This window comes from Mycteria americana, chromosome 2 (assembly GCF_035582795.1).
Source record: "Mycteria americana isolate JAX WOST 10 ecotype Jacksonville Zoo and Gardens chromosome 2, USCA_MyAme_1.0, whole genome shotgun sequence".
NCBI lineage: Eukaryota > Metazoa > Chordata > Aves > Ciconiiformes > Ciconiidae > Mycteria > Mycteria americana.
In genome coordinates, this window is record NC_134366.1 from 54,902,320 (window position 1) to 54,927,533 (window position 25,214).

The following is a 25,214-nucleotide window of genomic DNA, read 5'->3' on the forward strand; positions in this document are numbered from 1 at the left end:
CGAGTGCCATTTTAACATTAGGTTTTAAATCCAGAGAGAGCGAGCTGTTCCAGAATCTCATTGATCTGATGGACTTCAGCGTCATTTGCAGCCCAAAGCCATGCAGGGGACAGTTTACACCTACTTGGGTCTTGTCTTTTACTTAATCGGTTCTGCTGTTGCCTATTGCTCAGTTTGTATACTGTTTGCATATACCTTTTCAACATGGTGAAATATTCATAAAATGTCTTCTGCTATAACGTCTCAGTTTCTTTTCTTTTCAATCTTTACGATTTTTTTTTTTAATGACCCTTTTGGTTATTGAATTAGGTACCTCATACAGTAAAAGTGTCAGGATTAGAATGTATAATTCTTCCGCATCCTGCACTTTCGGTAGTCATCTATGTATTCTCAAGGTGAATGCAAAACATCTAACTGTTGCAGTTTGTTTTCTTAGAAGCCATGCGAAGTACAGCTCATTGCAAATGCTTTTTAACATGACTTGAGGCTAGTAACTAAACCACAATTTAAAAAACAATAAATTGTTTGACATTTTCAAAACAAAATGTTTGATCTTTTTTCCAAAATGATATTTCAAGGCTACATGGAAACATAATTTTTAAAATTGATAAGGAGAAACAACGCTTTTGTTTCTTGACTGAAGTATTTTGGGGGATGAGTGTTTCATTTTGGAAAGAAAATTGCCACAGGTTGACTCAGAATTGTTTTTAAAGTTTCTCTGTGTCATCACCAATGACAAAGTTTCGTAAATCTCTTTTGTTCTCTGCCTGCAGAATAGCTAAGAGGGCATTTCAAAAGCCCCCCCCCAACACCTCTGCTAGGAATAGCTGGGTGCAAAAGGTGAATATTTACGTATATTCCAGGAAGTTGCTATGGTAAAGATACCTCTCGAGATAGCTCTTTTGAATTTACAGCTGCCTCCTTTTTCCCTTTGAACTTGGTCTTTGCTTGTCCCTCGGTGTGTAGTGAGCCCTTGCCAGAGGCAGGTGGGCTTTGCCAGCGTTATCTCTGCTCGTGGCCTGATTCCCCCCTCCAGAGCTGCACCCAGCTGATGGTTCTGCTGCCCCTCAGCTGGGTGCAAAGTCTGCTCTTCTCCAGTCTTAAAAGAAAAGAAAAGCCCTTATGGTATAGGTATAGGAAATGGGACTGAGTTAAAAAAAGGCTTTTATAAAGATTTGAGGTGGCTTGGTGGGGTTTTTTTTCAACTTCAAAGTGGTTTGCAAAGATTAACCACCAAATTCTTCACTAGGCCCAGGCGGTAATTTAACAAGTGCTGCTTTTCCCGTACCACGTATGAAGACAAAATGTCAGCGAGCCTATCTCACAGCTCGCTCTGCTCGGCTGGCAGTCGGTGCATCAGGTGGTTTATGAGCCTTCCCCAGCCCGGCTCAGCGTCGGCAGGAGCTGCAGAGCATGCCCGTGCATCCCAAAGCCTGCTGAGAAAACCTTGATATCAGTCCCCCCAGCCTGAAAAAGTTAGCCTGCACGCTGCGGAATATGAGGCTAAATTTCACAAAGTATTTGAAGCTTTCAGACCTTAACATCTGCCAAAGCTGCACCACTGCCTGGGCTGTGCTTGATTCATAGGTTTTTAAGGCCAGAAAGGACCATTAATCTGATCCCCTGAATAGAGCAGGCTGTCAAAAGCCATCATTACTCCAAAACAAGAATGATATTTGTGTCTGCTTAAAATGCATCTTGCGGACCTCATAGTTCTTGTAACTGTTCCCCTTCCTCCCCGCCTGCTATTTCTGTTTATTCACTCAGTGCAACATACTTAACGTCCCACTTTAGGCTCTGTAGGAAAGAAAGCATGTTCTTTAACTTGTACTGCTAAGCAGCCAGGATATATTTGAGTGCTGTAAAAATAACGAATAGAAGAAATTACATGAAACAATAGTTATCCAAACTTATATGCTATAGCTTTTGAAGTTCTCTTGTCAAACTATTGTATGAATTCTCAGTACTGCACTCTCTATCCAAGTTATTTTTTAGTGTGAATAAATAGACAATATAGCTGTTGTGGCTTGTAGAGTCAATATGGTTCTATGAGGGATAGCTTTTGCCCATAATAACCTTCTCAAAATGCTGGAAGATAATGAAAACCTCTATACTTTTTAAATGTCATTTCATTCTTTGCTATCACAATGCTTATAAAAACTGCTGAGGGCTAAGTGCAGCTTAATAAATCTCAAAACCACAGCTCCTTTGCCATTTGGAAAACTGTAACGGAGTCCAAATGTTGCTACAGCAGGAATGAATAATTCATGGCAATAAGGTCAAGAATTTTGAAACTAAAAAACTATCCAATAATATCCACAGCAATAGCAAGGTACAGAAATTCTCCTACCTCCTTGCAAGAACTTCATTGGGTAAACTATGGCATGATACCGGTCTATGCTTAGTGACACAAGGACGTAAGTCGAGGCATATAGAAGGACCACCTGGGGCAGAAGGTATACGAGGCAGCAGTTGAGATACATTTATTGCAGAAAATAATGTCAGCGAGAACACTGAACTAGGAATATTTGAAAACTTTTACTGAAAAGAAAAAAGAAAAAGAAAAAAACCCCCTTGTATTTTCACCCAGATCTTTTTCCTTTATCTTGTCCACAAAATTAAAAAGATGTAAAATGCTTTAACTAAAAGTGTTTCAACTTTAAATGAACACTTTCAGCATTTAGCACTTCTGATACTAGAAAAACGTCTATACAACATTTTTGTTAGGGTTTATTGCTGTGGGGACACAAAGCCACGTGAGCTTGGGCATACAGGGGAGCACGAGGTTTCTATACCTGGAAGTAGCGAACGACTCTGCAAACGATATCAGGAGCCATGAAATCTCCAGTGTAGCGCCAAATGATGTCAGTCATTATGTTTATGAGTCCTGTGAATGAATCTGCAAAGAACATTAACTGAAGAAGCATTAAAAGAAGCAAACATATGACTGCAGGTGAGCCACAGAGGCAGGTATGACCCTTGGGATGTACCGGCTCCCCCAGTCTTGAGGGCAGCCATGCCATGGCCGGTCAGCCCAGGATGCTAGAGGAGATGGGAAAGCCTCAGAAGACACTTAAAGTTTTGTCTACTTGTTTTCTTGTTTTCTTAATTTAAGGCCAATCCGTTCAGACAGGCAAGGCAAGATTCCTCTAAGCGTTGGAGCCCACAGCTGGTTTCTCTTGAGCATGACTTGCCACTGCCCTCTGGGCTGCAGTTCAGCCTGGCTGGCATTGCAAACGGGTCGGATGAGCTGCACCCTTAAAGTGCCTTTTTCTCTCCGTTGCTTATAAAGGCACGTGAGGAGACCAGCTGAGATGGCCACGTGAGCCCGAGGCTGGATGCAGGTCCTGGTCTATACCCGCATCTATACCAAAGATGCCTAAAATTAACTGAGATCAATCCCTCCTCAAATAACAATTTGCTTTTTGCAAGTAGAGCTGCATAAAAAAATCACCTCTGGGTGTTAATCCCACATACACCTAAACATTTCAAGCTTGTCCATGAGAGACGTGGAGGAGACAGCCTGGTGGGCCTGATCCTGTAGCATGCTGGGCTCACCGCCGCCTGCCAAGGTCCCCAGGTTTTCCATGAGGTGTGGATAAAATACAGCGTTGGAGAAGCTGTAGGTTAGTGTCTTAAGTGTGTCGGCTTGATCCCAGCTGTGCCAAATATTGAACTATTTAATGTCTTTTTTTCTTTGTCTTTTATTTCACTGTAAAAGGAAATATGTCTCCTGTGAAAGCACCTGGGGTGAAATCCAAATGCTGCTGAAGTTAGTGGAAATTTTGTCAGGATTTTATTCGCAAACTTAATTATTTAATGACTAACGCTGCCCTGTCAGCTTAAAGTTAACCTACTTATGCCTGTAGTCTGCATTCACCAAAATAAATACACCTCAGGCCATCTTTTCTTTTTTTTTTTTTTTTGAGAAAATCTGATGAGATATTCCAGCCTTTGTTCTGCTTCTTATTGAACAAATGAGCGCTCACAGCGATGCGAGTTTTACAAAGGAATTGCAAAAGCTGGTACTGCTGTTGTACATATGGGCAATATTAAGTTTTGTCTTTAAAACCAAGATAATAAAAAAGTTTTCTCCCTGTAGGACAGGATAAATGTTTTAAGTGCTGTTCATGGAGGAAAATGTGCGTCAATCCAGTGTTCTGCCGCTTCAAGTAACACAGCATGTTGCTCTTCTTGCACAGATTACCACAAAGGGAGAGAGCAGGTTGGGAAAACACTTTGTGCAATTTGTCAGGACAAAAACAAATAATAGAAAGAAATAGCCTCAATCCATATTTTAAAAATTTAGAGCGGTGAGGTAAAATGTTTCATTTTGATACCACAATTTTACATATTCAAAAACTATTACTAAAGTTTCCTGTGAGAAAAGCATTCTAACCCCCATATCAGAAGATTTTGGTTTGAAATGTATGCCTTTGGAAAAAAGATATTTCAACAATTTCAAAACTTTTTTTTTGAGCAGCAAACAGTTTGAAACAAGTATTTCCAAGCAAACAGGTATGTGTTTGGCAAAATGAGTTTCTTCTAACTCCTTTGAAATAACAGAAATTCCAGTTACTTCTAGCTGGAAATTGAGATCTCAGCTTAATGCTTTAGAAGAAACAACCTGTTTTGCTTCACTGGAAAACTAGGATTATTTTTTCTTTATCAGTAATCCTTTATCTCCTCTTTTTCTTCAATCCTTTATCTCCTCTTTTTGCCCAAGGCTCAGTTCAAAATGAAATTAGAACAGAAATATCATTGCTGTTGGCATGTAACTACATTGCCTCCCTCCTCATGACTTTATTGTTCAATTAATTCTGGTTTGTTCTTTCCTCTCCTGGTGTTTCCCAGCCCCGTTTTCTCTCTCTTCTCTCTTCCCCTGCCTGCAGAGGGAGGCTGGATCAGAGGTGACCTCCCGAAGGCCCCTTCAACCAGCAACCAGGTCTCTGCTCTCACACCCACTCAAGGCAGCAGAAGATCGTGGTTTGAAACCTTATGTTAAATGTTGTGCATTGATTAGAGTGATGGGGCAAGGGATGGTTGTTCCTCTGATGAGTAGAGTGGCTTTAAGACTTTATTGAAAAGATTGTAGGTGTATGTAATTACGGTGGTCTTTGAAAAAAACCAGAGTTTAAGTGTTTCACAAAGTGAAATGCATCCTCCAGCAGTGATTCAAAGCCATCCCTTCCCCTTTCCTTACTCCTGAATTATTGATTCATATTCTCCCTCTCTCCAGTAATGAAATATTCATTGGTTTAAAGTAATACACATCAACAGAGCTTCACCTCAGGGTATCCTCCAGCTTTTGATGGTCTGAGCATCCGCCAAGCAGGTGGTAAATGGGGGTTCAGCTTCCCTCCGGAGGAGGAGGGCATGGGGGCTGCCCTGCCTCCTACCCATGCTCTCTAGAGGAAGGGGAGGGAGAAGGGAAGGCACCTCAGCTGTCTCCTCATTTCCCGCTTCTTACCACCGTTTTGCCATCCCTTTCCAATGCATTAGGAGAGTGCTTTGGAGGTGCCTCCTGCAGGTGAGGTGAGAGATGGGCCAGTGTCCTGGTGGTCTCCAGGATGCCAGGTGCGGAGCTGCTTGCTGGGTGTAAGGAATTTGGGCAGGCCCAGAAGCACACTTCCAGCGTACGCCCGCATCAGCTTTTTAGTTTGTATCGGGAGTGCTTTTTTTAACCTGTGGCTGGCCCCCCCTTCACTGGCTCACGTGATGGAGAAGCCGCAGGGCACCGAGCCTTCGCTTCAGCTGATGCTCGACCCGACGGTGCTCTCCCAAGGGTGCCCGTCATGCACCCCACACCATGCAGCTGCCAGCCAGCGCTCAGGCATGGGGGGGTTTACTCGGCTGAAGCAGACCCCCGCCCAAATGCACATTGTGGATATCAGCTACATCTTCGTCATGCTACGGGTCTGTTCCCACTGCATGGCATTACCTACCAATATAGCTATAGCCTTAAGTATTCAGGAGCTTTAAAGACAACTTGAAACTGTCTTTCCCTTGAAAGCCTTTGAGTGCGGTTTTGAGTGAGTGCGGAGGCTTTTAAGCAAGGTTTAAACTTCACAGTTTCGTTGTGCTGGCAGCCTCAGCTCCTCTCCCCCAGGGGTACATTTGAAGAGCTCTTTGTGCCGAGTTTCTGAATCCCTGCGAAGGGCTCAGCACGCACTCCTCTGAGCGTGTGCCCCTGAGCACAACACACATGTGCGTGCCAAAGCAGATGCAGCCAGCTGTGCGCGTGCACCAAATTAGCCAGATTTCTCAGTACCTTTTAATTATAGAAACATTCTCCCACACAACCTCCTCATGCCCTCTGCAGGTTTCAGAAATCTCTCTTGTCTTTTTGATCCTACCAAGTACCACACCAACTTTTCTCACTCCTTTGCTCTTCTACTGCCTGCTCAAGAGGGTGTTTCTTATCCCATCTCTTCAAAGGAGCAGAGTCTCTCAGTCTGACCCAACTGCACGCCCGTAGAGGATTTGTCATGCAGACACAGGTTACTTTACATAGGACCACCAAGTAAATAACGTGCCTTGTGCAGGTGATCAGACAGCATGCAGGAAAAATGCAGCAAACCTACAAATTATGACAAAGAATTTGTGCTACTGCTCCCTGTGTATACACTCTAATATCTTGTTTCTGTGCATCATTTTCTCTTACGCATCTATTATTCACTCTCTAGTCAGCTAACTGGTTACCCCTGTGCTAAGCATGCATGCCAGTTCCATCGATTAGCAGCACTGTATTCACTTCTTGCCCTGCATGTCCCACCTGGCCATTTCTTGCTTTGTGTCCTGCCCCCTCCAGTGCCACAAATACCTGGTACAAACCTTTATTAGTGATTTAGATGATGAATGTGCTGCTCATTATTCTGTTATCTTACTGCTCATCACAGCTGCAACAATTAGACTTCATGTTTTTCACACCTTCACAACATCATTTTAGCATACAAGCCCCCTTTCACACAAAGCCCCAATGTGCCAGTGCTATAAATCTGATACATAGATCATGAATTATCAGCAGAGCTTTAGTCACTGGTAGATGAATCCTCCTCACCCACGTATCATGTCAGATGCAATTATAGCCACGATCACAGTGTCCTGAAATCCTCATTCGTCATATAATTTGAATTGCTGTGATAGAGGTTAGTGTTTAGAAGTCAGTTGATTTCAGCGATGTGATCTCAGCAGATCACACGTTCCCTCGTTGCTTTTGGCAAGCCTGCACCTCGGTGTGTGTCACTGGATTACATCATGGATGTTCTAAGTGGTAAAAGTCAGGTATTGGGAACCAATGTAGCTGATACATTGCTCTAAATCAGTGTCCTCGTTACTGCTGGTATCCTCACTGCTCCTTACTAAGCTGGTGGCTTGCATATTGTGTTCTTTCACTGATGAATGTTCCTCGGCCAAATGGCACCAAGCTGAAAACAGTGTTAATCAGCCTTCACTTGTAAATATGTGCGAGCTTGTCATTGCCACTGCTTTCTTAATACTCTTCTTCTTTTTACCAAGAAGTAGTATGCGTACTGTGGTTCTGTGTGTGCATTGCTAGGCAACTGTGTGGCTCATTTAATTCCTCAGAAAAATAGGCAAAAAAAAAAATCAATTAATGACATATTCTCTTTTGATAGAAAATGAAAATACCAGCAACTGATAGTTTGTGACTTTTAACAAGAGCCAAATGTATATTCACAAAATGATGCAGACAAAATGATTCCTTGTTGAACAGAAGACACAGCACTAGTGTGATGGGGATGGCAGCAGTTTACTCTTAAGAGGAGATGGAGTTTCTAAGAATGTAATTTAAAAGAAAAATTCCATGAGACTTCAATAATAAGGAAAAGTAGAGGGAGGCAGGGAGTAAAGATGGATTTTCCTGGGGTGCAGAGGGAGGGAAAAAAAGGGCTGTTGGGGTTTGCACAACTTGGAGCCCCATGAACTGAGCAGGTCTGCAACTCTCCAGCTCCCTCCTCCCTGCCTGCACCATGGCTGCAGCCAGTCCTCAAAGGCAGAAGTAGTATCTGCCTTTACCAACCTGTCAGTGTTTCAAAATGCAGCATTTTAAACTGGAATTTATCAAAAAGACCAAGAAAACAACTGAGAAGGAGAAGCAGCCTGTTGTTCCTAGAGGAGGCTGAAACACGCTGAATAGGGCACTACAGCATCTACGGCTGGGAAATGGCAGGTACTGAAACAGACTGTGAAAATCCTGGGCCCTAAAGACAAATTTTACCCAAGACTCCATCGTAAAATCCCTCTGGATTTTTTATGGGCATGACTGAGTGCAGGCATTGCCTCTACGCGTTTGAGCACAGGAACCGCTCGGTTCAGGAGTTGCTTGCAGCAGCTCGGGTGGTGGGCGCTGCCTTGCATGACCGACGAGCACAAAAATGTGAAAAAGAAAACACTGCCCTTGGAGGGACAAATCTGAATGCGGGCTTGCTGTTGCTGTAAGTGAGACAAATTTTCATGGCAAAAAACCCTCCACAGAGACAGAAGTCCATTATAGAAAACAAATGGAGGTAATTAGTGATCTGGCATGGGAATAGAGACAGGTTACAACTGTCCCAGTTAATCTGTTCACAGAAATTCATTGACTTGATGGCATTGCCAAAGGGATGTACCTTGTGCAGGCTTCAGGATATTTCTTTCATTACAACTAAGGAGGTTAAGACAAAAATCTGTGCTAGCAAGTCTGCAAGAAAATATCTCTATCATTTCATTATTAGTGCTGACACCACTCTTCCCTTATGACACTTACCCTAAAGATGCTGAAAGTCTTTTCTGTCAGAAGTGGAGAGCAGATTGCTGGTAAGCTGCGGTAGGTTAAAAAGCTCCACACGTCATCTCAGCTGCAGTTTGATCATTTTTTCCCCTGCTGAGAACAGTCCTATTAAGTTGGATGTGGTGATCCATGACTTTTTGGTGAAGCTGTGCCTCTTACTGAAATTTCATCCCTCTTTTCATGTCGTTTACAGAGTGATTCCATTTTAATGAGGGATATTTTGTTCTGCTTTGTTGACGGCACCAAGCTGCACAAGGCACCGTGGCAGCAGCAACACTTTGTAAGGCAAGACAGGGGGTGTGAGTTCCTCATCAGGGCTAAGCATTTCCCATGGCTCATTTTTTTGGGACCTCACCACGTGCATTCCTGTCACCTACCACTCCCCTAAGAGCACATCCTCTGGAAGCATCAGAAGCAGCAGTTTACTAACACCTGCCTGCAATGAAGTGGTAGGCCCTTAAAAACAAAAATAGCATCACTGCCCTATTACAGCAATAGGGTGCTGTCCGGGATTTTTGAAGTGATGAGGCAGCCATCGCCGCTCTGCCACTGCTGCTCTGTACCACGCTTGATGCGCTGTCAGCTAATAAGAGACAGTGCCGTGAACTTGCCTTGCAAGTTAATAAAACCCCTAGCTGATTTTGTTACAGGGCTGGGGGTGCAAGCAATTTAAATTCAAGTGTACTTAGGGCTCCTAAAGCGGCAGGCTGGCTTGAGGACAGGCACAGGGGAGAAAGAGCAGGAGAAGCTGCCCTGCCTCCCACAGACACCTGTGCAGCTCATTTCATTATGGCCCTTGCTCCCATTCATCCCTTAGTCTGTGCTTTCTGCTGAAAAGCACACATGGCTTTGCAAGTATTTGCTGCACTAGAAATAATTTTGTGACTGTGTTAGCCAGAAAACATACCCACCCCTCTGCTCTCATTGAGCAGCTGATGGTGAAAGAGGTTATGTACCTGCTCTGGGGATCGGTAAGACAAGATACCTGCAAGATACCTAGAAGATGCTTTTTAAAATGATTACATTTTAGCTCTTAAAACACTGAGCCTCCAGGAGCCTGCTGCAGTGCCGCTCCATGCAGCCCTGGTGCAGCAAGGGGCTGCACGTGGGGCTTGGAGGGTGCTAAAGGCACAGGGGTGAGAGCCCCCCTCACACTTTCATCCCTCGATAGCCCGTTTGCCCTCTTTGCAATCCCTTCAGGTGCCTTTGCCTGAGTTTGTGGCTGTTTGCAGCCCCTTGCACTGCAGAGCTTCTGGGCATGATGTTGGAGATGGGGCCAATGGGGGGGACAGCTGGCACCCCCAGGGGCTGCTGTGAACCTGCCCGCCCTGAATTTAACTCTTTTAGAAGTGTTGATGTGGAGCAGATGTGGTCGTGCTTAGATGGCGCAAGGATCCCAGCTCTCTGCCGGAGAATCCCTGGCAAAGGGGGGAGAAGTGCGAGCCAAAATTCAGGGTGCACTAAGCTTTCATGGGGAATCAGCAAGCACGCCCACAAGCTCTTTGCTCTGCCGCGGTGCTTGCGCTGGAGCACACGTGAGGCAGCAAGTTTGCCACGTGTACTAACAACGTGTACTACGCCGCTCTTGTATGTTGTCTCCTTCAGGCCTGGCAGCCTGGAGCAGAACACAAAATGTAATGGATGAAACAAAACTCACCTGAAAATTTTCAAGAGGAAACCTGTTCAGTTCCCTTGTTAAAGCTATGTGGATTTTATCAGTGGCAGAAGTGATGCTTTTTTCTCTTTCTGGCTCATAGGAGGTAGACAGGAAATTTTCTTGCACTGGGTGAGCATTTTATTTATTTATTGCATTTCTTACATTTCTGCTCTGAGGTCCTCCCTCCCCCTGAGATGAGTCAGTCCCTGTTAGGCTAGATGTTGTAAAGGGTGGATGCAGTGAGGCTCCAGCCTCACTCCGGAGCTCATCCAGGTTAAAAGATGAAGGGCTGAGAAAAGCATGTACTGCACAACGTTAACCTCTTAAGAAACAGTGCTTACGAGAGACCTGGAGAGCAGGTCCCTAGGAATTAAAATTCCACATGCCCTGCCACTGTGAAGGGCCTTAAGGTTTTGTTTAATTTGCCTTTAGTAATGAATCTCTTCTTACCATTCCTTCCCACCCCACCCTTGTTGTGGGGACACAGCTGGAGGGACACAGGGGGCTAAACTGAACCGGCCGTGCTGCAGTGGGGAGCACGGCACCTGCCAAAACAGGGCAGGACAACTGGAACAGCAGTGGCACATCAAATGCAGTGGAGGGTGAGCAAGGAGGAGGACTTGGCTTATAATACCAGGTCATCCACATCAGTGGTGGTTTCAATCCTCCCGCAAAGGTGAAGAACTGATTGGAGAATTGTTTTCTTGTAAAATCAGGATGTATCATGAACCAATCAGGAAAGTAAAGGCAAATGATTTCCATTCAAATGCCCCCTTCTTCAGACCTCTGCCAATACTATGGTTTGGGATTGGCAGTTCCCCTTAGCGGGGACATGTGGGGGCAGATGAAGTTGATAATAATTCTGAATTTTAGGGCAAAGTTCCCATTTCCTGTCTTGTGTTACTTACACGTAGATGAGAGCGTATTCTGCTAGAGCAAACGATATTTTATTGTATGCAGTTGCTCAGTGAGAAGTTCTGTGTAAAGAGAGAAATTTTTTTGAACAGACCATATAGAATCAGCTGAATATAGTTTCACACTGGGGTTTGAAGAGTGGACGAAGAGTTTCAGCACCTGTTTACACAACAGGTAATGGCAAACCTGAAAAAACCATAGTTAAGGTTCCTGTTGTATCAAGTCCTGTGGCTGTAGGTTTTGAAATAGGAATCAAGCTTCTCTAGGTATATGAACACATGACTTATGCATGCCTGAATATCTAAGTCAAAGTTAAGCAAGAATAAGTGTTCAATCACTATTATTTAACTGTTGGGAAAGTATATTTAAAATGCAACTCATTAATTTAACTCCCCTTCTCTCCTTCAGGCAGAGCAGAACAGGTAGCAAGAATAAAAGCAGTGGGGGGGGGAAATCCTGCATAGGGGAGGCTGGTGTCAGTTAGAGTAAATGCAGAAGATAAGCTCCTGTGGATCAGCTTGTCTTACCTACGCACTGGAAAACAAGTACATGCCTCCTCAAAGGACACAGAAATCACACCGTTTGTAACTCATTGCCTCTTCATTTATTTCAAGTGGTGCCTGTACCTCTAACATTTTCCAGAAGAAATGTACCTTCTAAGATACCAAGTACCAAACACGTCCATTTTAATTCTGCCCTTCCCCAACATCTTCTACATAGTTTCTTTCGTTATTTCCTTTGAATCCCCCTTACTGATCTTTTTTGGCAACTCTTTACCTCAAGTATTTTAAGGACTGCACGTTCATATCTTGGTCACAACAGCAGCTGCATGATTATTCTCATCTAAAAAATGTGGACTATCCTGGGAATATTTTCTGTTGGTGTAATTCAGGCATTCGGATCCTTGTAGTCACCGAATACCTGCACTTCTTACAATCTTGTCTTAGTAGGCTCAGATATTGTTGATGTAGATACTTTAGTCTAAGTAGGAATGGTAAGAATAAAGCCTTCTTTCCTCCCTCGTGGCAAACTGTAAATCTGATTCCCATGATGCTCAAGCAGTGATATTGCACGCTGCAGCTTAATTTTTGTCCAACCGCAGGCTTGCAATTGCAGAACAGTAGAAAAATGCTCATTCCCATTTTTGTACCTGCTTTGTCCCCCCTGGTGTTTGCTGATAGCATGAACAAAAGCATACTGGTAAGATTCGTTGGAGAATTGCCTTGTAAAATCATCATGTGGAAAAGGTAGCACATGGAAATGTATACTGCTTTCCATTAAATATACTGCAATGCCAGAACAGACTGAAGATTTCATAACATATGGTCTGGATCTCAGTCCTATAATGGGGCTGAACTTGGCTAAAATGGACTTCCAAGCATTTGGTCTTAGTAGAACAACTAAGTCTCTGTAGTGCCATATGTGATATCTTTGACCTGAATTCCATAAATCCTGTTAAACCTTTGTAAGCATTTGGTAACCAGCTAGGCAATGGAGTTAAAGGAAGTGACTCTCCACAGAAAACCTGTAAAACACATGAATGTGTCTCGTACAGATTGGCAGGTGAGGAAGCACAGCATGAAAATGCTAGGTGTTTTGTCCTACAACCCTTTGGAAAGATGGGAAAAAGAAAAAATGTTCTATTGTTGGTAGCACAAAGACAATCTAACTCAGGATAATACATAAATATCACTGCTTTAATATGCAAGAAGGGAATAGAAAAAAAATCCCTACCTTCTTAACGTAGCTTTTTGTTTCAGTGCTTTTTTCAGTGCTGCAGAAGCTCTTTCCAGCAAAATTTCCAGTCGATTGCAATTAGAAATGCTGTAGTACAGATGATGGACTAAAAGGTGTTAATGATGTATTTGTACATCTAATGTCAAAAGTTTAAAGTCATGTCTTAATGGAAGCTAATGAGATCCTAAATGATGATTCCAAGTAAAGTGTAGTCATTATGGCCATACTGCTGGCAGCACTGTGCTCGTGCCATCCTGTCTCTCAACATTTACCGCCAGCATACGAAGAAGCCAGGTAGAAAACTCCACACACCTACCTTCGTTTATCAACAGAAGTCAAACTCTCACGTAGAGGAACTGTAAAATAAGTGTCCTCTCTGTCAGATGACAATCCTGCCTGTACTTTCAGCAGGAAATCAAACAAGAATCGATATAATTTAGTGGCAACATGTTTTCCAAGCAATTCAGAAAGAAATCCACTTCCCCCTTAATGGTGAAATGTTGGACCCAAAGGATTACACAGCTTGGCTGCCAAGCACCTTTTATTAAAAACAAAAACAAACGTAGCACAACTGTCATTAGGATTTGAATGTCTGAAACAGGCTGAAGGTAGGAAAACCATAATCAGTCCTTCAGGACCACAGAACAATTCTGTAGCTGTCAAAACAAGAATTAAGCCTTCCTATAAACTGGCATAAATTGACACAGCAAAAGCCAACTGCTGCCGATGTAAAAAATACATAGTTCAGGCCGTTGGCTGCTGAGTGTATCTACAAAGCATATTCAGGGCTTACCACCGGCACACAGGAAAGGTTACCAAAATATCAGCCATCCTAATGTCTGCTTTTGCTCTGGGGCCCCAACGAAAAGCCCGAGTTCACCTCTTGCCCTTCATGTTTCCCTGTGCCGCACTGTGTGCACTGAGTGTGATAGGAATATAAACCCAACTGTTCTTCTTGCACTCTGCCTTGTCTAAAAAATGGGTTGCTTTGAAGAAAGTTGTTTATGAAAAGATACATTAAACAGGACCAATGTTTTGCCAGCCAGACTTAGAGATGCTGCTGCTCTCTTTTTCCCAAAGCATGTTACTAATAAAATAAAGGGTGTGCTTATGCCACCCATGACACTGTGTCTGTGGGCTGTGGCACAGCATGAACCTGGTGGATCAGATATTTTTTGGTGTGGCTAAGCCAGACCTCTCTGACAGCGCTGGATGTGCACACTCCTTCCCTGGGGTCCAAAAGAGTTCAACCTGAGACCAATACGAGGCCACACAGAGCCCCTGAGACTTGCACAGGGCTTTGCTAAAATGGAGTCAAAGTTTCCCACCAGTGTCAAGAGTCATTGGATGAGATGTGATTTTTGGTTCGAGGGCTAAGCCAGCCAGCAGCTGTGTCGAGGTTGCAATCCCAGCCCAGAACTGAAACCATGGCATGCTAAAACCATAAAGGAAATTAGTTTTTTCAAAACATCTGGCTTCTCTTCCTGACCAAAAAGGTCTGGGTATCTGAGATGAATATCCAGAAATTTGGATTTTCCCTGCAGGTAATTCAGTGAGATTGATAAGTGTAAAAAGTGTAAACAACAACTCTCATTTAAAAGCTAAAATCGATTTACTCGTGCCTTTTCCACATCCTCTCAGTCAGCATCCTAGCAAAGTTCTTCTGGAATTGGAATGTCTTCCGAAATAGTGAATGAATATTAACTTTCGTATTTATTCACAATTCACACCAAAAATGTAACTCTGTGGGAAAAGCTTTATGCAGATCAAAGTGTCTTTCTCCACTTTTGGAGCAATGAATGGTCAACCAAGAAGAGATGTGAATATTTTTAGCAGCCTCTTAGGAGAAATATATAACTTAAGCCACAGACTGTATAAATCCAGCAATCCGATGAATTTATAACGTCACTATCTTTTCAAGAACATTTTCTGCAAAGCATAAAAAATGTATTGTGGAAACGTTGTTTGCTGAAAACAATGCTAACCTGCCAAAGCACTTATTTGAAAATGTATATTTGATACACATTTGAGTGGGTGCTTAAGGATTTGCAAATACAAATGAAAATGCATGCTATCTTGCAAGAGTAGGTAGTGCATTCGTTTGTGACATTGCAGGATGATCAAATTAGTCCTGAGCAAGAGCAAAATATTTTGTTTGTGACATTATCTGCACACAAAGGGGTCCAATAAAAGAACTCAAAAACATTTCCTTTTTCAGATCCTTTCAAATTTACATTGACATTATAAACCATGTAAATGAAGCACAGAGTTATTTAAAAGCATACCTGTAAAGGGTATGGTTTTGGAAGCACTGCTTTGTTTTTCTCATGGATCTTGTTGAATCAATTTTTTCCAGTCTATTTGTATTAGCTGGGTAGAGCGTTCACAGAAATGCAATTGTGTATTGTAATTTCACTTTGATCACAGTCATTTTCTTTCTTGTGTTTCCCAAGCAGTCTTCTAGAAAATACAGCAGTAATGGTATGCAGCACTGGATATTGAACTGCTTGCAAACCACTCAGGCAGCTCATAAAAACATTATTAAAAGGCAAATGCCCTTTGTGCTCATAACTTCTAAACTACGCCAGCTGAAGTGCTTTAATACTTCTAATGCATTGTAATATGTTGAGATGTGCTCTGTTGGAGTTAGTGCTGTGGCTTTCCAGCTGACAGCTTGTGCTCTCCTGTCAGTCACCGGTTTGATTTGACTCTGACTCTCCCTCCAGTTCAAGAAGATGGGTGTCTGAGCATGGTTTCCCGGGAAGCTCGATGACTGGCAGGTGGCACATATATTCTTCCTGGAGTCGTCCCTCATCTTCTACAGAAGGAACCTTTTCTGAGCATGCTGAAGCATCTCCCTGCTACCAGTGAGTGTCCTCCTCCCAAACCACGGAGGCTCTGGAGATGCCCAGTCCTGCAAAGGTGCTCTGGCTTACCTGCTAATGTGAGCCTGTCCCAAAAATCGAGGCTCTGGGAGAGCTGTGAAGGCCACAGAGGGAAAGAGGGCTTTCTGTCCCCATGTGCTGTGAGCGCTTCACTTGGTAAAATAATAATGGAGCTATTTTAAAGACATCCTTGCTGTTCACTGAGGAAGTGGCATATTGCTTTAGTTTCTGGATGCATTAAACAGACATCTTCCCCTCTCCTGGTTATCCCTTGCTCAGCAATGTCCATGACTGTAATGTTCAGACATGTAAGTTTACTCCTTTACATAAAGAATTGGGAGTTCATCTGAAGATGTGCTTTCTCTCAAAATCAGGCCCTGTGCAGGTGGCCTGCATCTTTCCGCATGTAGAGAAGAGAAATGATATTTGCCACAGCTTTAGCAGCTGAATGAATATTGCCAAACCTCACAGCATACTGGGGACTCTTCCCATCATGGCAGCTGCACTGGGTTCAGCGTAGTTTTTTCCCCATTGTATATTTTTTTTGCTGTAAAGTTTGCTGTAATTATCTTAATCTTTTGTCTATCTTGCCTATTTCTGGCATAAACTAAGCATCAACTTTATACTGTCTACAGGGTCCAGGTTTTGTAGCCTAATAAATCTTTCTGTAAATCAGAGTTATAAAGGTTGCAGAATATGTTGGAAAATCTAAGACCTTCACACCGACAACAGGGACCAATCCAGCCAGTATCAAATTGTCAACATATTATTTATTTTTTCAGTTGGCCTCAAGACCTTTATCCCAAATAACAATTTCTCTATTGGCATATGATTTCCCCTAAAAGGGAAATTATTTTTCTCTTTTGGTGTATTAGTGGAATACACTTTCCCTTTCATAATGAGTAAACTGTACTGCCTTCTTTTCCTCCTCTCCACTGCTCCCTTCCCCATCCTCCACTCCCAGCTCCAAATGTTGATATTTGATAATTTGATAGCTTTGGTCTAGATAGGAGAGTGAGTGTTCCTCCCAGAAAGAGCACTTAAAAGTTATTTTCAATGGTGCTGTTCATGTTTTCACCGTACTCAGAAGAAGGTAGAAGACAATGAGCTGACGTCTAAATTTAAGCACACTAGCTGCTCTGTGCTACATTCCTTTGGAGACGGTATGCGCTTACAGCAAGCTAGCTTCAGAGTGCAATACGTATTTTTAATGTCATCGCTGACAGAAAATCCATACTTGAGGTAGCATATGCTCACATTCCCCCCCCCCCCCCCCCAAACACTTTCATGCTGATTTCCATCAGCCACCCATTTGCTACAAGGCCTGAGAAGATGGCCAACACTGAACCTCCATCCCACCCACTCTACAATGAGATAGATCGCTGTCATCCGAGATTCTACATGCCCACACAACTCAAAACTTCTGTTTGAACAAGCTTGTGCTGTAGAGGAGACAAAAAGTGCTTTTGAGAAACACCTGAAGAGTGCAAAAGGTGCCATATTTTGAACAAAACCTGTTAGTTTACTTACTGCATGGAAGGCAAACTGGGCATTTGGAAGGTACTTGATGAAAACCATGTTTGTGGTGGTGGGGCTGCTATTCCAGTTAACTTGCCAAGCTACAAGGGCTAGCACACCCATGCAGGGAGACTTAGAGACAATCTTCACTTATAGCCAGGTTGCAAAGGTACAGGACTGATTTGTTTGTTTGAGAAGATTCAGTGTTGGAGAGAGGTAAGATTTTGCAGCATAATATTATGAGAGGACCTTTCAGAGAAACTAGGCTGATGTGCAACTGATGTGGTTGACACTTATTAATATTAGATTAGATACCTTTGCAAAGCAAAGATTTCAGGTGGGTGGGGTTTTTTCACTATGTTGTCTTTCGTGTATTAAAATGTCATGAGAGTTTCTGACTTAGAGGAATGAGATTTGCAACTAATAACTCTTTGACACAAAGAAATTTATTTGCTGTTTCATAGGGAGTTTGAGTATCACAGGGCTGTAAAAACTCATCAGAGAAGATCATCAGAGATTGGCAATGCATATATTGCACAAATGAATCACTGCTATAACACAATCTTCACGGGTCTCATGCAGCCAGTATTGTGAGGCTTACTCCAAATGGGCTGTGCCATCTAACAAGCCCAGTATTTAAAATGTGTCAGGCTTGCTTTGTGCTGGCATGTGCTTCTGTCAGGGAAATCCAGGAACCCAAATTTAAATTGATTCTGTAAATTAAAGATGGAAGAGGTGACATCGTATCCTCCTTTTAGAGAGATGAACAAAACACTGAACGACCTTCACTTTTCCAGGGTTCTGTACAAAGCTGGCCTCAGAAGTGGTGATGCTGGATTCCATGCTAGGGCTGACAGAAAAAGCCACTTCTGCTTTTCAGCCTTTTTAGAGAGGATTGCTACTGACTTCCATGAGCAAAGGTCCATGGCCTTGCAGTTCTTGAGTAAAGACTTTAAATAAGAGAGAACATCCCCTTGATTTTTAAATATTTTGCATGTTTCATTAAAACAAAGAAGACTGAGCAACAAATGACATTTCTTGTATTTCAGTTGACTTGTCAGATATCACTGGAGAGACAATTTCCTAAGGAGCAGTATGAAATTACTGTATTTAGTATATCTTAAATTGTTTTTCTGGACTTAGTAGCAACATAGCAGTAACTCCAGCAATCCCATAACACATTAGAAAACCAGTGTTTATACAATCCCTCTCTCTGTAGCATGGGAAAGCCATTTTCTACAAAGGCTCTCCATCCCTCCCACATGTGGCATCAGTTCCTGGTTTCCTCCCTGCCTACGTGAGCTGGAAAGTGAAAAGGGATAGAAATCAGTTCGTCCTTTCACGACTAGAAAATACCCATCCATAGAACAATACCATCTTAAAATGTAGAGGTGTGGTACTCATCTCCACAGTTAAGGTTATACTAAAAAGCCGGTAGATAAATAGCTGTCCTGGCGTATCCAGTGGATGGGATCTGATTTTTGCTGTTAACATTATTTCTTCAGTTCCTAAAAATATGACTTCATAAAAATATTTACACACACACACACACACATAAAATACTGGGGTTTTTGGTTTTGTTTTTTAGGAAATAATTAAACTTCTCCTCTTTTTGTCATGTTTCTTCAGGTTCCTACAGCTTCAAAGCAAACTGTGTCCTCGTGCTGAAAACCCCCTATTCCCTACTTCTAGTTTGCAGGCTTCTGTCATGTTTGGATAATATTTTATCTATCATTCCCTTTTGCTAGTTTACAATGAAAGTACAAACATCTTGCAAGTAAAATTGCTTCTGTTCGTTATCAGTAATGTCTCAGTCTAAGAAATCAGCATGATCAACCAACCGCTTCTACTTTTCAGTGCTGTTATCCCTGTTCCTTAAGAAGTAGCAAAAAGTCTGACTTGGAAGTGAAATGTCTGGGGGTTTGTCCAGATGTAATTTCCATCCTATTTTGACTATTCCTGTTCTTGTTAAGCAGGTCTTTACCCATCTCTTTTTCTCGCTACTGCCTGCCTAACTTAATAGGAGTGGAGAAATATATGAATTACCTGCAAGTTTCTTTTGGATTTCAAAGTTTGGGCTATGGAGTTTAGAAACCTCGGTTTAACACTGACAAAGCTGTCTTTTTGTGTGTGTGTGCGTGCGTGTGTGTGTATTAAATCCGTGCAGAAACAGAATGAGCTGCTAAAATGCATCCATATCCACATTGCATCCTTCAGTAATTTCAGGTTGTTCTTTCCGCTAACGCAGAGGGGCACGGCAGTTATCTGCACTGCAAAGGTTCTCCTTTAAGGTTAATCATGCAGCTGTAGTGTTACTGCAGAGGTTTGGAATAACATTTGTCATTTAAGCTACACTTTTTTTCCAGACCCCACTTCAATAAATTGTCTTTTTGGCAGAGCCCAGAAAAGTTTGGACAAATTCCAGATGGCTGTTTAGAAGCAGAGCTGAGCACAAAAGAAATAATCATGCATTTTCCATCAGGTAACATGTTGATATGCCTTGCTGCACTTAAAAATAAATAAATAAAAAAGTAGTGAGAAATACCTTCTCTGTAAAACTTTGTATTTGTGGGTGGGTTTTGAGTTAGAGCCTTCTGAGGTCTGATTGAAACGGTGGAAGATTAGGTTCTTGGTTGTCAAAGACGAATAGTAATCCTGACATATTTGGTGACGTACAAATACCGGAGGGCTTTATATAGTCAACTTTAGGGATCTAAATTAGGGATTGAATCCTTCTGTACAAGTCAGTGAAACTTAAAGGCAGCTGAGAGTGTTTTCCTCTATTGGCTATAAATGGAGCACTGGGAGAGTGACTTTGTATCTTACCTACAGCGAGGCACCTAAAATAGATGGCATGAATAATCCCTAAAATGAATACCGGTGTGCAAGAATGCAGTCATGAAACTTAATCCAATTATCTCTATGACAGTTATGTCCCATCCTGCTACCCAGGACTGATGTCGAGCTGTATGCTTTCATTAGAACTACTTCCATACTCATGGCAAGAAGCTAACAGAGCATTTTCCCTCCACCGTCCCTGCTAATAAAGATGCCGTACAAAGCAAAAGGTGTAATGGCCCAAATAACAGTAACTTCCTCCGGTGAAGAAGGTCACAGATTAAAGTCCCTTTGGATCAACGACCTGCAAATGTAGGTTGTCACCAAAGTACTGAACTGCCTACCTATAAGAGAAAGAAGGTGTCTGAAGATATTTGCCTAATTCACATTCCACTAGGCTAACTAGAAAAGTTACTAGGATTAGAATATTGTTCTTTTTGCTATTTCTTTCAAATACCGCACGGTCACTCTAGCGTATGGACTCAGACCACATTGCATTTTTGTCTTACAGCCCTCAAAAGTGCTGTAGTCAGTCAGGTAAACCTTTATAATCTCCACACAGCCCTGCTGGTATCAGCAGAGCTGTGATGGTGCAGTAATTTAGCTGCACAGTGCAGGGCTCGGCACAGGGTTAGAGAAATTACATTGAAGGTAAAAGGGTGAAAAAAGCTACTAGCAAAAAGCGGCTGAAAGGAAATGCTTTCATTTTAGTCACACAGATGTCTAGTCAGGAAAAGCATTTGTATGCAAAGATCTGGAATAATGACAGCTCCTTTTAAAATAATAGGAATGGTAAATGTGGATCTCCTATGTGGAAATCTGTAGGTGGGGAAGTGGAATCAAGTTTAGGCTGTGTGTGTGTGTCTGTTGAAATGAGAAGATGGTGCCTTTGTATAAAGATAGGGCATCTAAGGTCATTCATCATTTTTTAATCCTTTCAGAAATGACTTATTACCTAGGAAAGGCAAACAGAGCGACTGATTCCATCTTAGTTTAAAAATGTATGATCTGGGGTGAATTTTGGGAGACAGGATTGTCACAAGATGTTCCACTAATATTATTATTTCCATTGTGGGAGTGTCCAGGGGCCCAAGCCTTAGGGATGGCATTCAAAGGCACTCCTAGGTGACTTAGCAACAGAAGTCTGGTGCCTGCTTGTGATTTTAAACATACATAAACACTCCAAAGGAATAATCATTGCTACTGTATTAAATGTTTATAGGCATATTGTAGCTAGTTTTTCTCTGCTTTAGAAGCAGAGGGATTTGTGGACTGAAGCCTATTAAGTCCCTAAAGGTTATATAAGGAAAGACTCAAATTCTTTGTACAGGAATCCACACCTCTACTGAAAATAAGTTATGGCTCCACAAAATAAAAGTTAAAAAAGATTTCTCTGGCTCGAGAGTGTTATAGTGACTGAGATGCAGATGAAATGAGGGCATCTCATCTTTGTTGCTAAATTCTCAGGGTCCCAGGTGGTCCTGTGCAATGTGAAAAAAAACAAATCACCGTATCTTACACGGACATTGGTATTGGAGCTATTGGCAAGCTGGGAGAGTGTGTCTGCTGTTTTGCAGTTGCAGAGGGGATACAGTTCATATCACTAGGCACTTTGAAAATCCCACTCTGAACAACCAAACTGTCCCCTTCCAGAACTATTTAGTACAGTATTTAGATGCTGTACATTGAGTAAATAGGAAAGAAGACTTTTTTTTCATGAGTTCTCCTTGCCTGCAGGGACCTCAGCTCTATACTTGGAGCTATGCTGCAGAATGTTTTTTGCTACCTGTAAGGGATCTGAAGACCACTGCTCAGAGACAACAGGCTGAAAAATGCTGGTTTAAGGATGTCTGCCTAGTGCGTTATGATTGCATTAATTACAAACCATGAATCACGGACATCTTGTTCCTGCAATTGTAAGATTAAAGTAGGCTATATAAATAACAGTCATTACAGGGTTTTTAAGTGGATGACCATTCTTGCTTCCAGTAGCAAATTTGGAGAGCTCATTATCTTTATATTTCCACTAATGGGAGGGACATTGCATTCTACTGTTATAGATACAGCACTTCAGCTTTTTTTGCTTTTGTGCCAGCGCTAGTGTTTCCTACTGCGGTGAGCTACAATGGATAGAGTCACAGCAAACACGAATATTGTGTCCAGCCCTGGACTCTCCAGTGAGCCCTTAAGAAGGTATATAAAAATACGTGAGCATTAGGCAAAATACAGAGTACAAAAGCTTAGGTCCAGGCTGGTTAAAAACACTTTGAATTCGGTTTGGAATTGGAAACTAAAGCAGAAGTAGTTGTCAGCAAACCTACAGCTCATTTCTACACTCTCAGAGTGTCCCACCTCTACAAGAGCTCCCTGATGGGGCACTAACCAGCTTGCTTTTTGGGGTACCATGTTCTAGATTAAAACTCTCTGGCTACTGCATCAAGATCAGCTCCATCGCTGTTTCTTTGTCTTTCCTAGCATATGTCCTTGACTCCAATTCTCTTGCCCATGTACGTAGAAGGCAGAGGCAATCCAACTACCTTACACCACAGGATTACTGCCAGTCCTCCAAGGCCACCTTTTTTCTTAGAGCCTCAGTCTTGTGGGAGCATAACTTTACCTTTTTAAGGAGAGTTCATTTTGCACCAAAAGCAGTTTCTTTTACATTAAACCTCACAAGGAAGTTGTGTAACTAGATCGAATGTGTGCTAGTCCCAATTTCACTGTTCTTCCTACGCTACTAGACTGCATTGGAGCAATGTATTTTCAGGATGCCAAGTTCTCTATGTCAGACCTCTAGCTTCATGATTTCACCTCTAAAACATGAAATCTACTTTGTTTTCCATGACCATTTTCCTTTGGTTGTATGCCCAAACACTGTGAAATAGAGGTCCTGATACCCCCAAAGAGACTATGTCTCCTTTGCATGAAGCTTCTTTCCGTTGCTCAGTTTTGATGCTAATGCTCACTCTTGGTTTCCTTGCCTAACTTCTGAGGATATTCCACTTTTTACCCCATCTACTTCAGGCTTGGGTTTGGAGAAAATGCATTTTAAGAGGCATGCATGTATTGGATATTTTCTGTTTTCCTCAGGAATGATCGAGTCTCATGTTGACTAACCATATATGCAGACAGGAATGATTATATAGAGACATACAGAAATATTCCTGGCTGTTCACAATAAGAAATCTAAGAGTCTAGTAAAACATGATTCATAATAGCAAACTGGAATCGTATAGAGCCAGTGTCCAAGTTACTTACTATGATCTAGGGTACTATGACTCATCTTCAAATCTGAGTTAAAGTTCAAAGGAGAATTTGAGTTTCTGCTAGGTGGTATTAAATCGCCAGAAATGGCAATGGATATCAAATCTGGTTTGCCATGTGCTACCAAGGGGTACCGCAGGCAGTGACTACATTTATCTTATTCTGCATTATCTCTCGGTTTTGGGGGGGTACACTAATACATACCTAACTTAAAGTAAGTTTGATGTCATTTTCCAGTTACTGAATTAGTCTTCTTGGCAGAATCAGGATGGAAAATGATTGCTTTTTCTTCAGGCTACTAATGCAGCCATGCAATGAATTTTCTTATTCACTCCGAGTCCAGAGAACCTGACATAGTTTCATGGGGTGCACTGAATAAGTAACGTTAATATTGTTGTGTTTACTCCCAGAGACCATTTTTGCTCTTGGTAAATTGATTCACATTTATTCTGTGAATGCAAAAGGAACAGTTGTACTAAACGCTATGGTTTCTCTAGCCTGCAGAAGAAAGGTGGAAATAATCTATTTCTTTCCCTGTTTTCCAAGCCATTTGTACACTCAGGTGATTTGCAGAGTTGTTGGACTTCCAGCTAGGTGTTCAGGAATCAGGCTGCTTCCAAAATTGAGGTATTTAGATGCCATTGGGTACTTTGGCAAATTTCAGTGTCTGTGCCTTAGGGAATATTAACAAATGGCACTCTTCCTTCCCATTTTTGACATATCCTTTTCAGTAGTGATGGGAACATGTAGAACACAGACGATCCATTAGCAGAGATTCTTTCCTTACCAAACATTAATTACACTTTCAAGAGGTTTTAGGACATAATGAACACAAGAAATGCAGATATCCTTTTTTCAATTTTATCAATGAACTCTGCAGTACAATTGTAACTTCCTCCAAGTCTTCTTTTCTGCAGGTAGGATAATGATGCCTCTCACCTTTCCTCAGCCTTCATTTTTTTCCCCACAAATTAGCAGAGAATAGAGGTGTGGAAAGGGGAGAAAGCCATGGATTTCTGGGAACTGTTGGAATAAACGCTATTTCAGTTCAGCATTCTGCATTAGTTTTCTGTGTCTTGGGTGGGCAATCATGTAAATCACATGGCAGGTTCCAGCCAAGACCCAGCTGGCAAGGTATAAGTTTTCCAGTATAACTGGGAACTCTATCAGCTCTTTGGCTGCCAACAGTCCACCTCCATTAAGGTGACTTGCTGAGTTAGCTGCTAATTGGCTCTATGCAATTAACTTCCAATGCTCACAATCACTTTGATGTCTAAGGCACATGTAAAAGTGATGAATTCATATGTATGATTTCTCTGAAGTGCAGAAATATTACAAGTACCATTTTCCAGATGAAAAGCTGGAACAGAGACAACTATCTGTTAATATTGTTCTACATGTTAATTTTTGTAATGGTGTTATTATATTAAGCTTTTGTACAGATCAGGGAGTAACAACTCATCTTCATTCCTTCAAGTCACATAGACAAGGAAGAAAAATAATGAAGGACAGGCACTGTCCATTAAAGCAGTCAGTGCTGTAGTGGTTTTGGTCTAGAAAATTTAAAAAAAAAAAAAAAAGAAGAAAAGAGAGACGATTTCTAATGCGT

At 42.0% G+C, this 25,214-nt stretch overlaps 1 protein-coding gene across 1 annotated transcript in view; it reads right to left on the minus strand.

The window, feature by feature from the left end:
- Window positions 1-25,214, minus strand: part of NPSR1 (neuropeptide S receptor 1) — a 60,843-nt gene that overhangs the window by 16,947 nt on the left and 18,682 nt on the right. Inside the window, exons 3-4 of the mRNA XM_075495599.1 lie at window positions 2,796-2,899; window positions 2,351-2,444 (exon numbers count right to left, since the gene is read on the minus strand). Of these exons, the coding sequence (XP_075351714.1) occupies window positions 2,351-2,444; window positions 2,796-2,899 (198 nt within the window). The remainder of the gene's footprint in view (window positions 1-2,350; window positions 2,445-2,795; window positions 2,900-25,214) is intronic.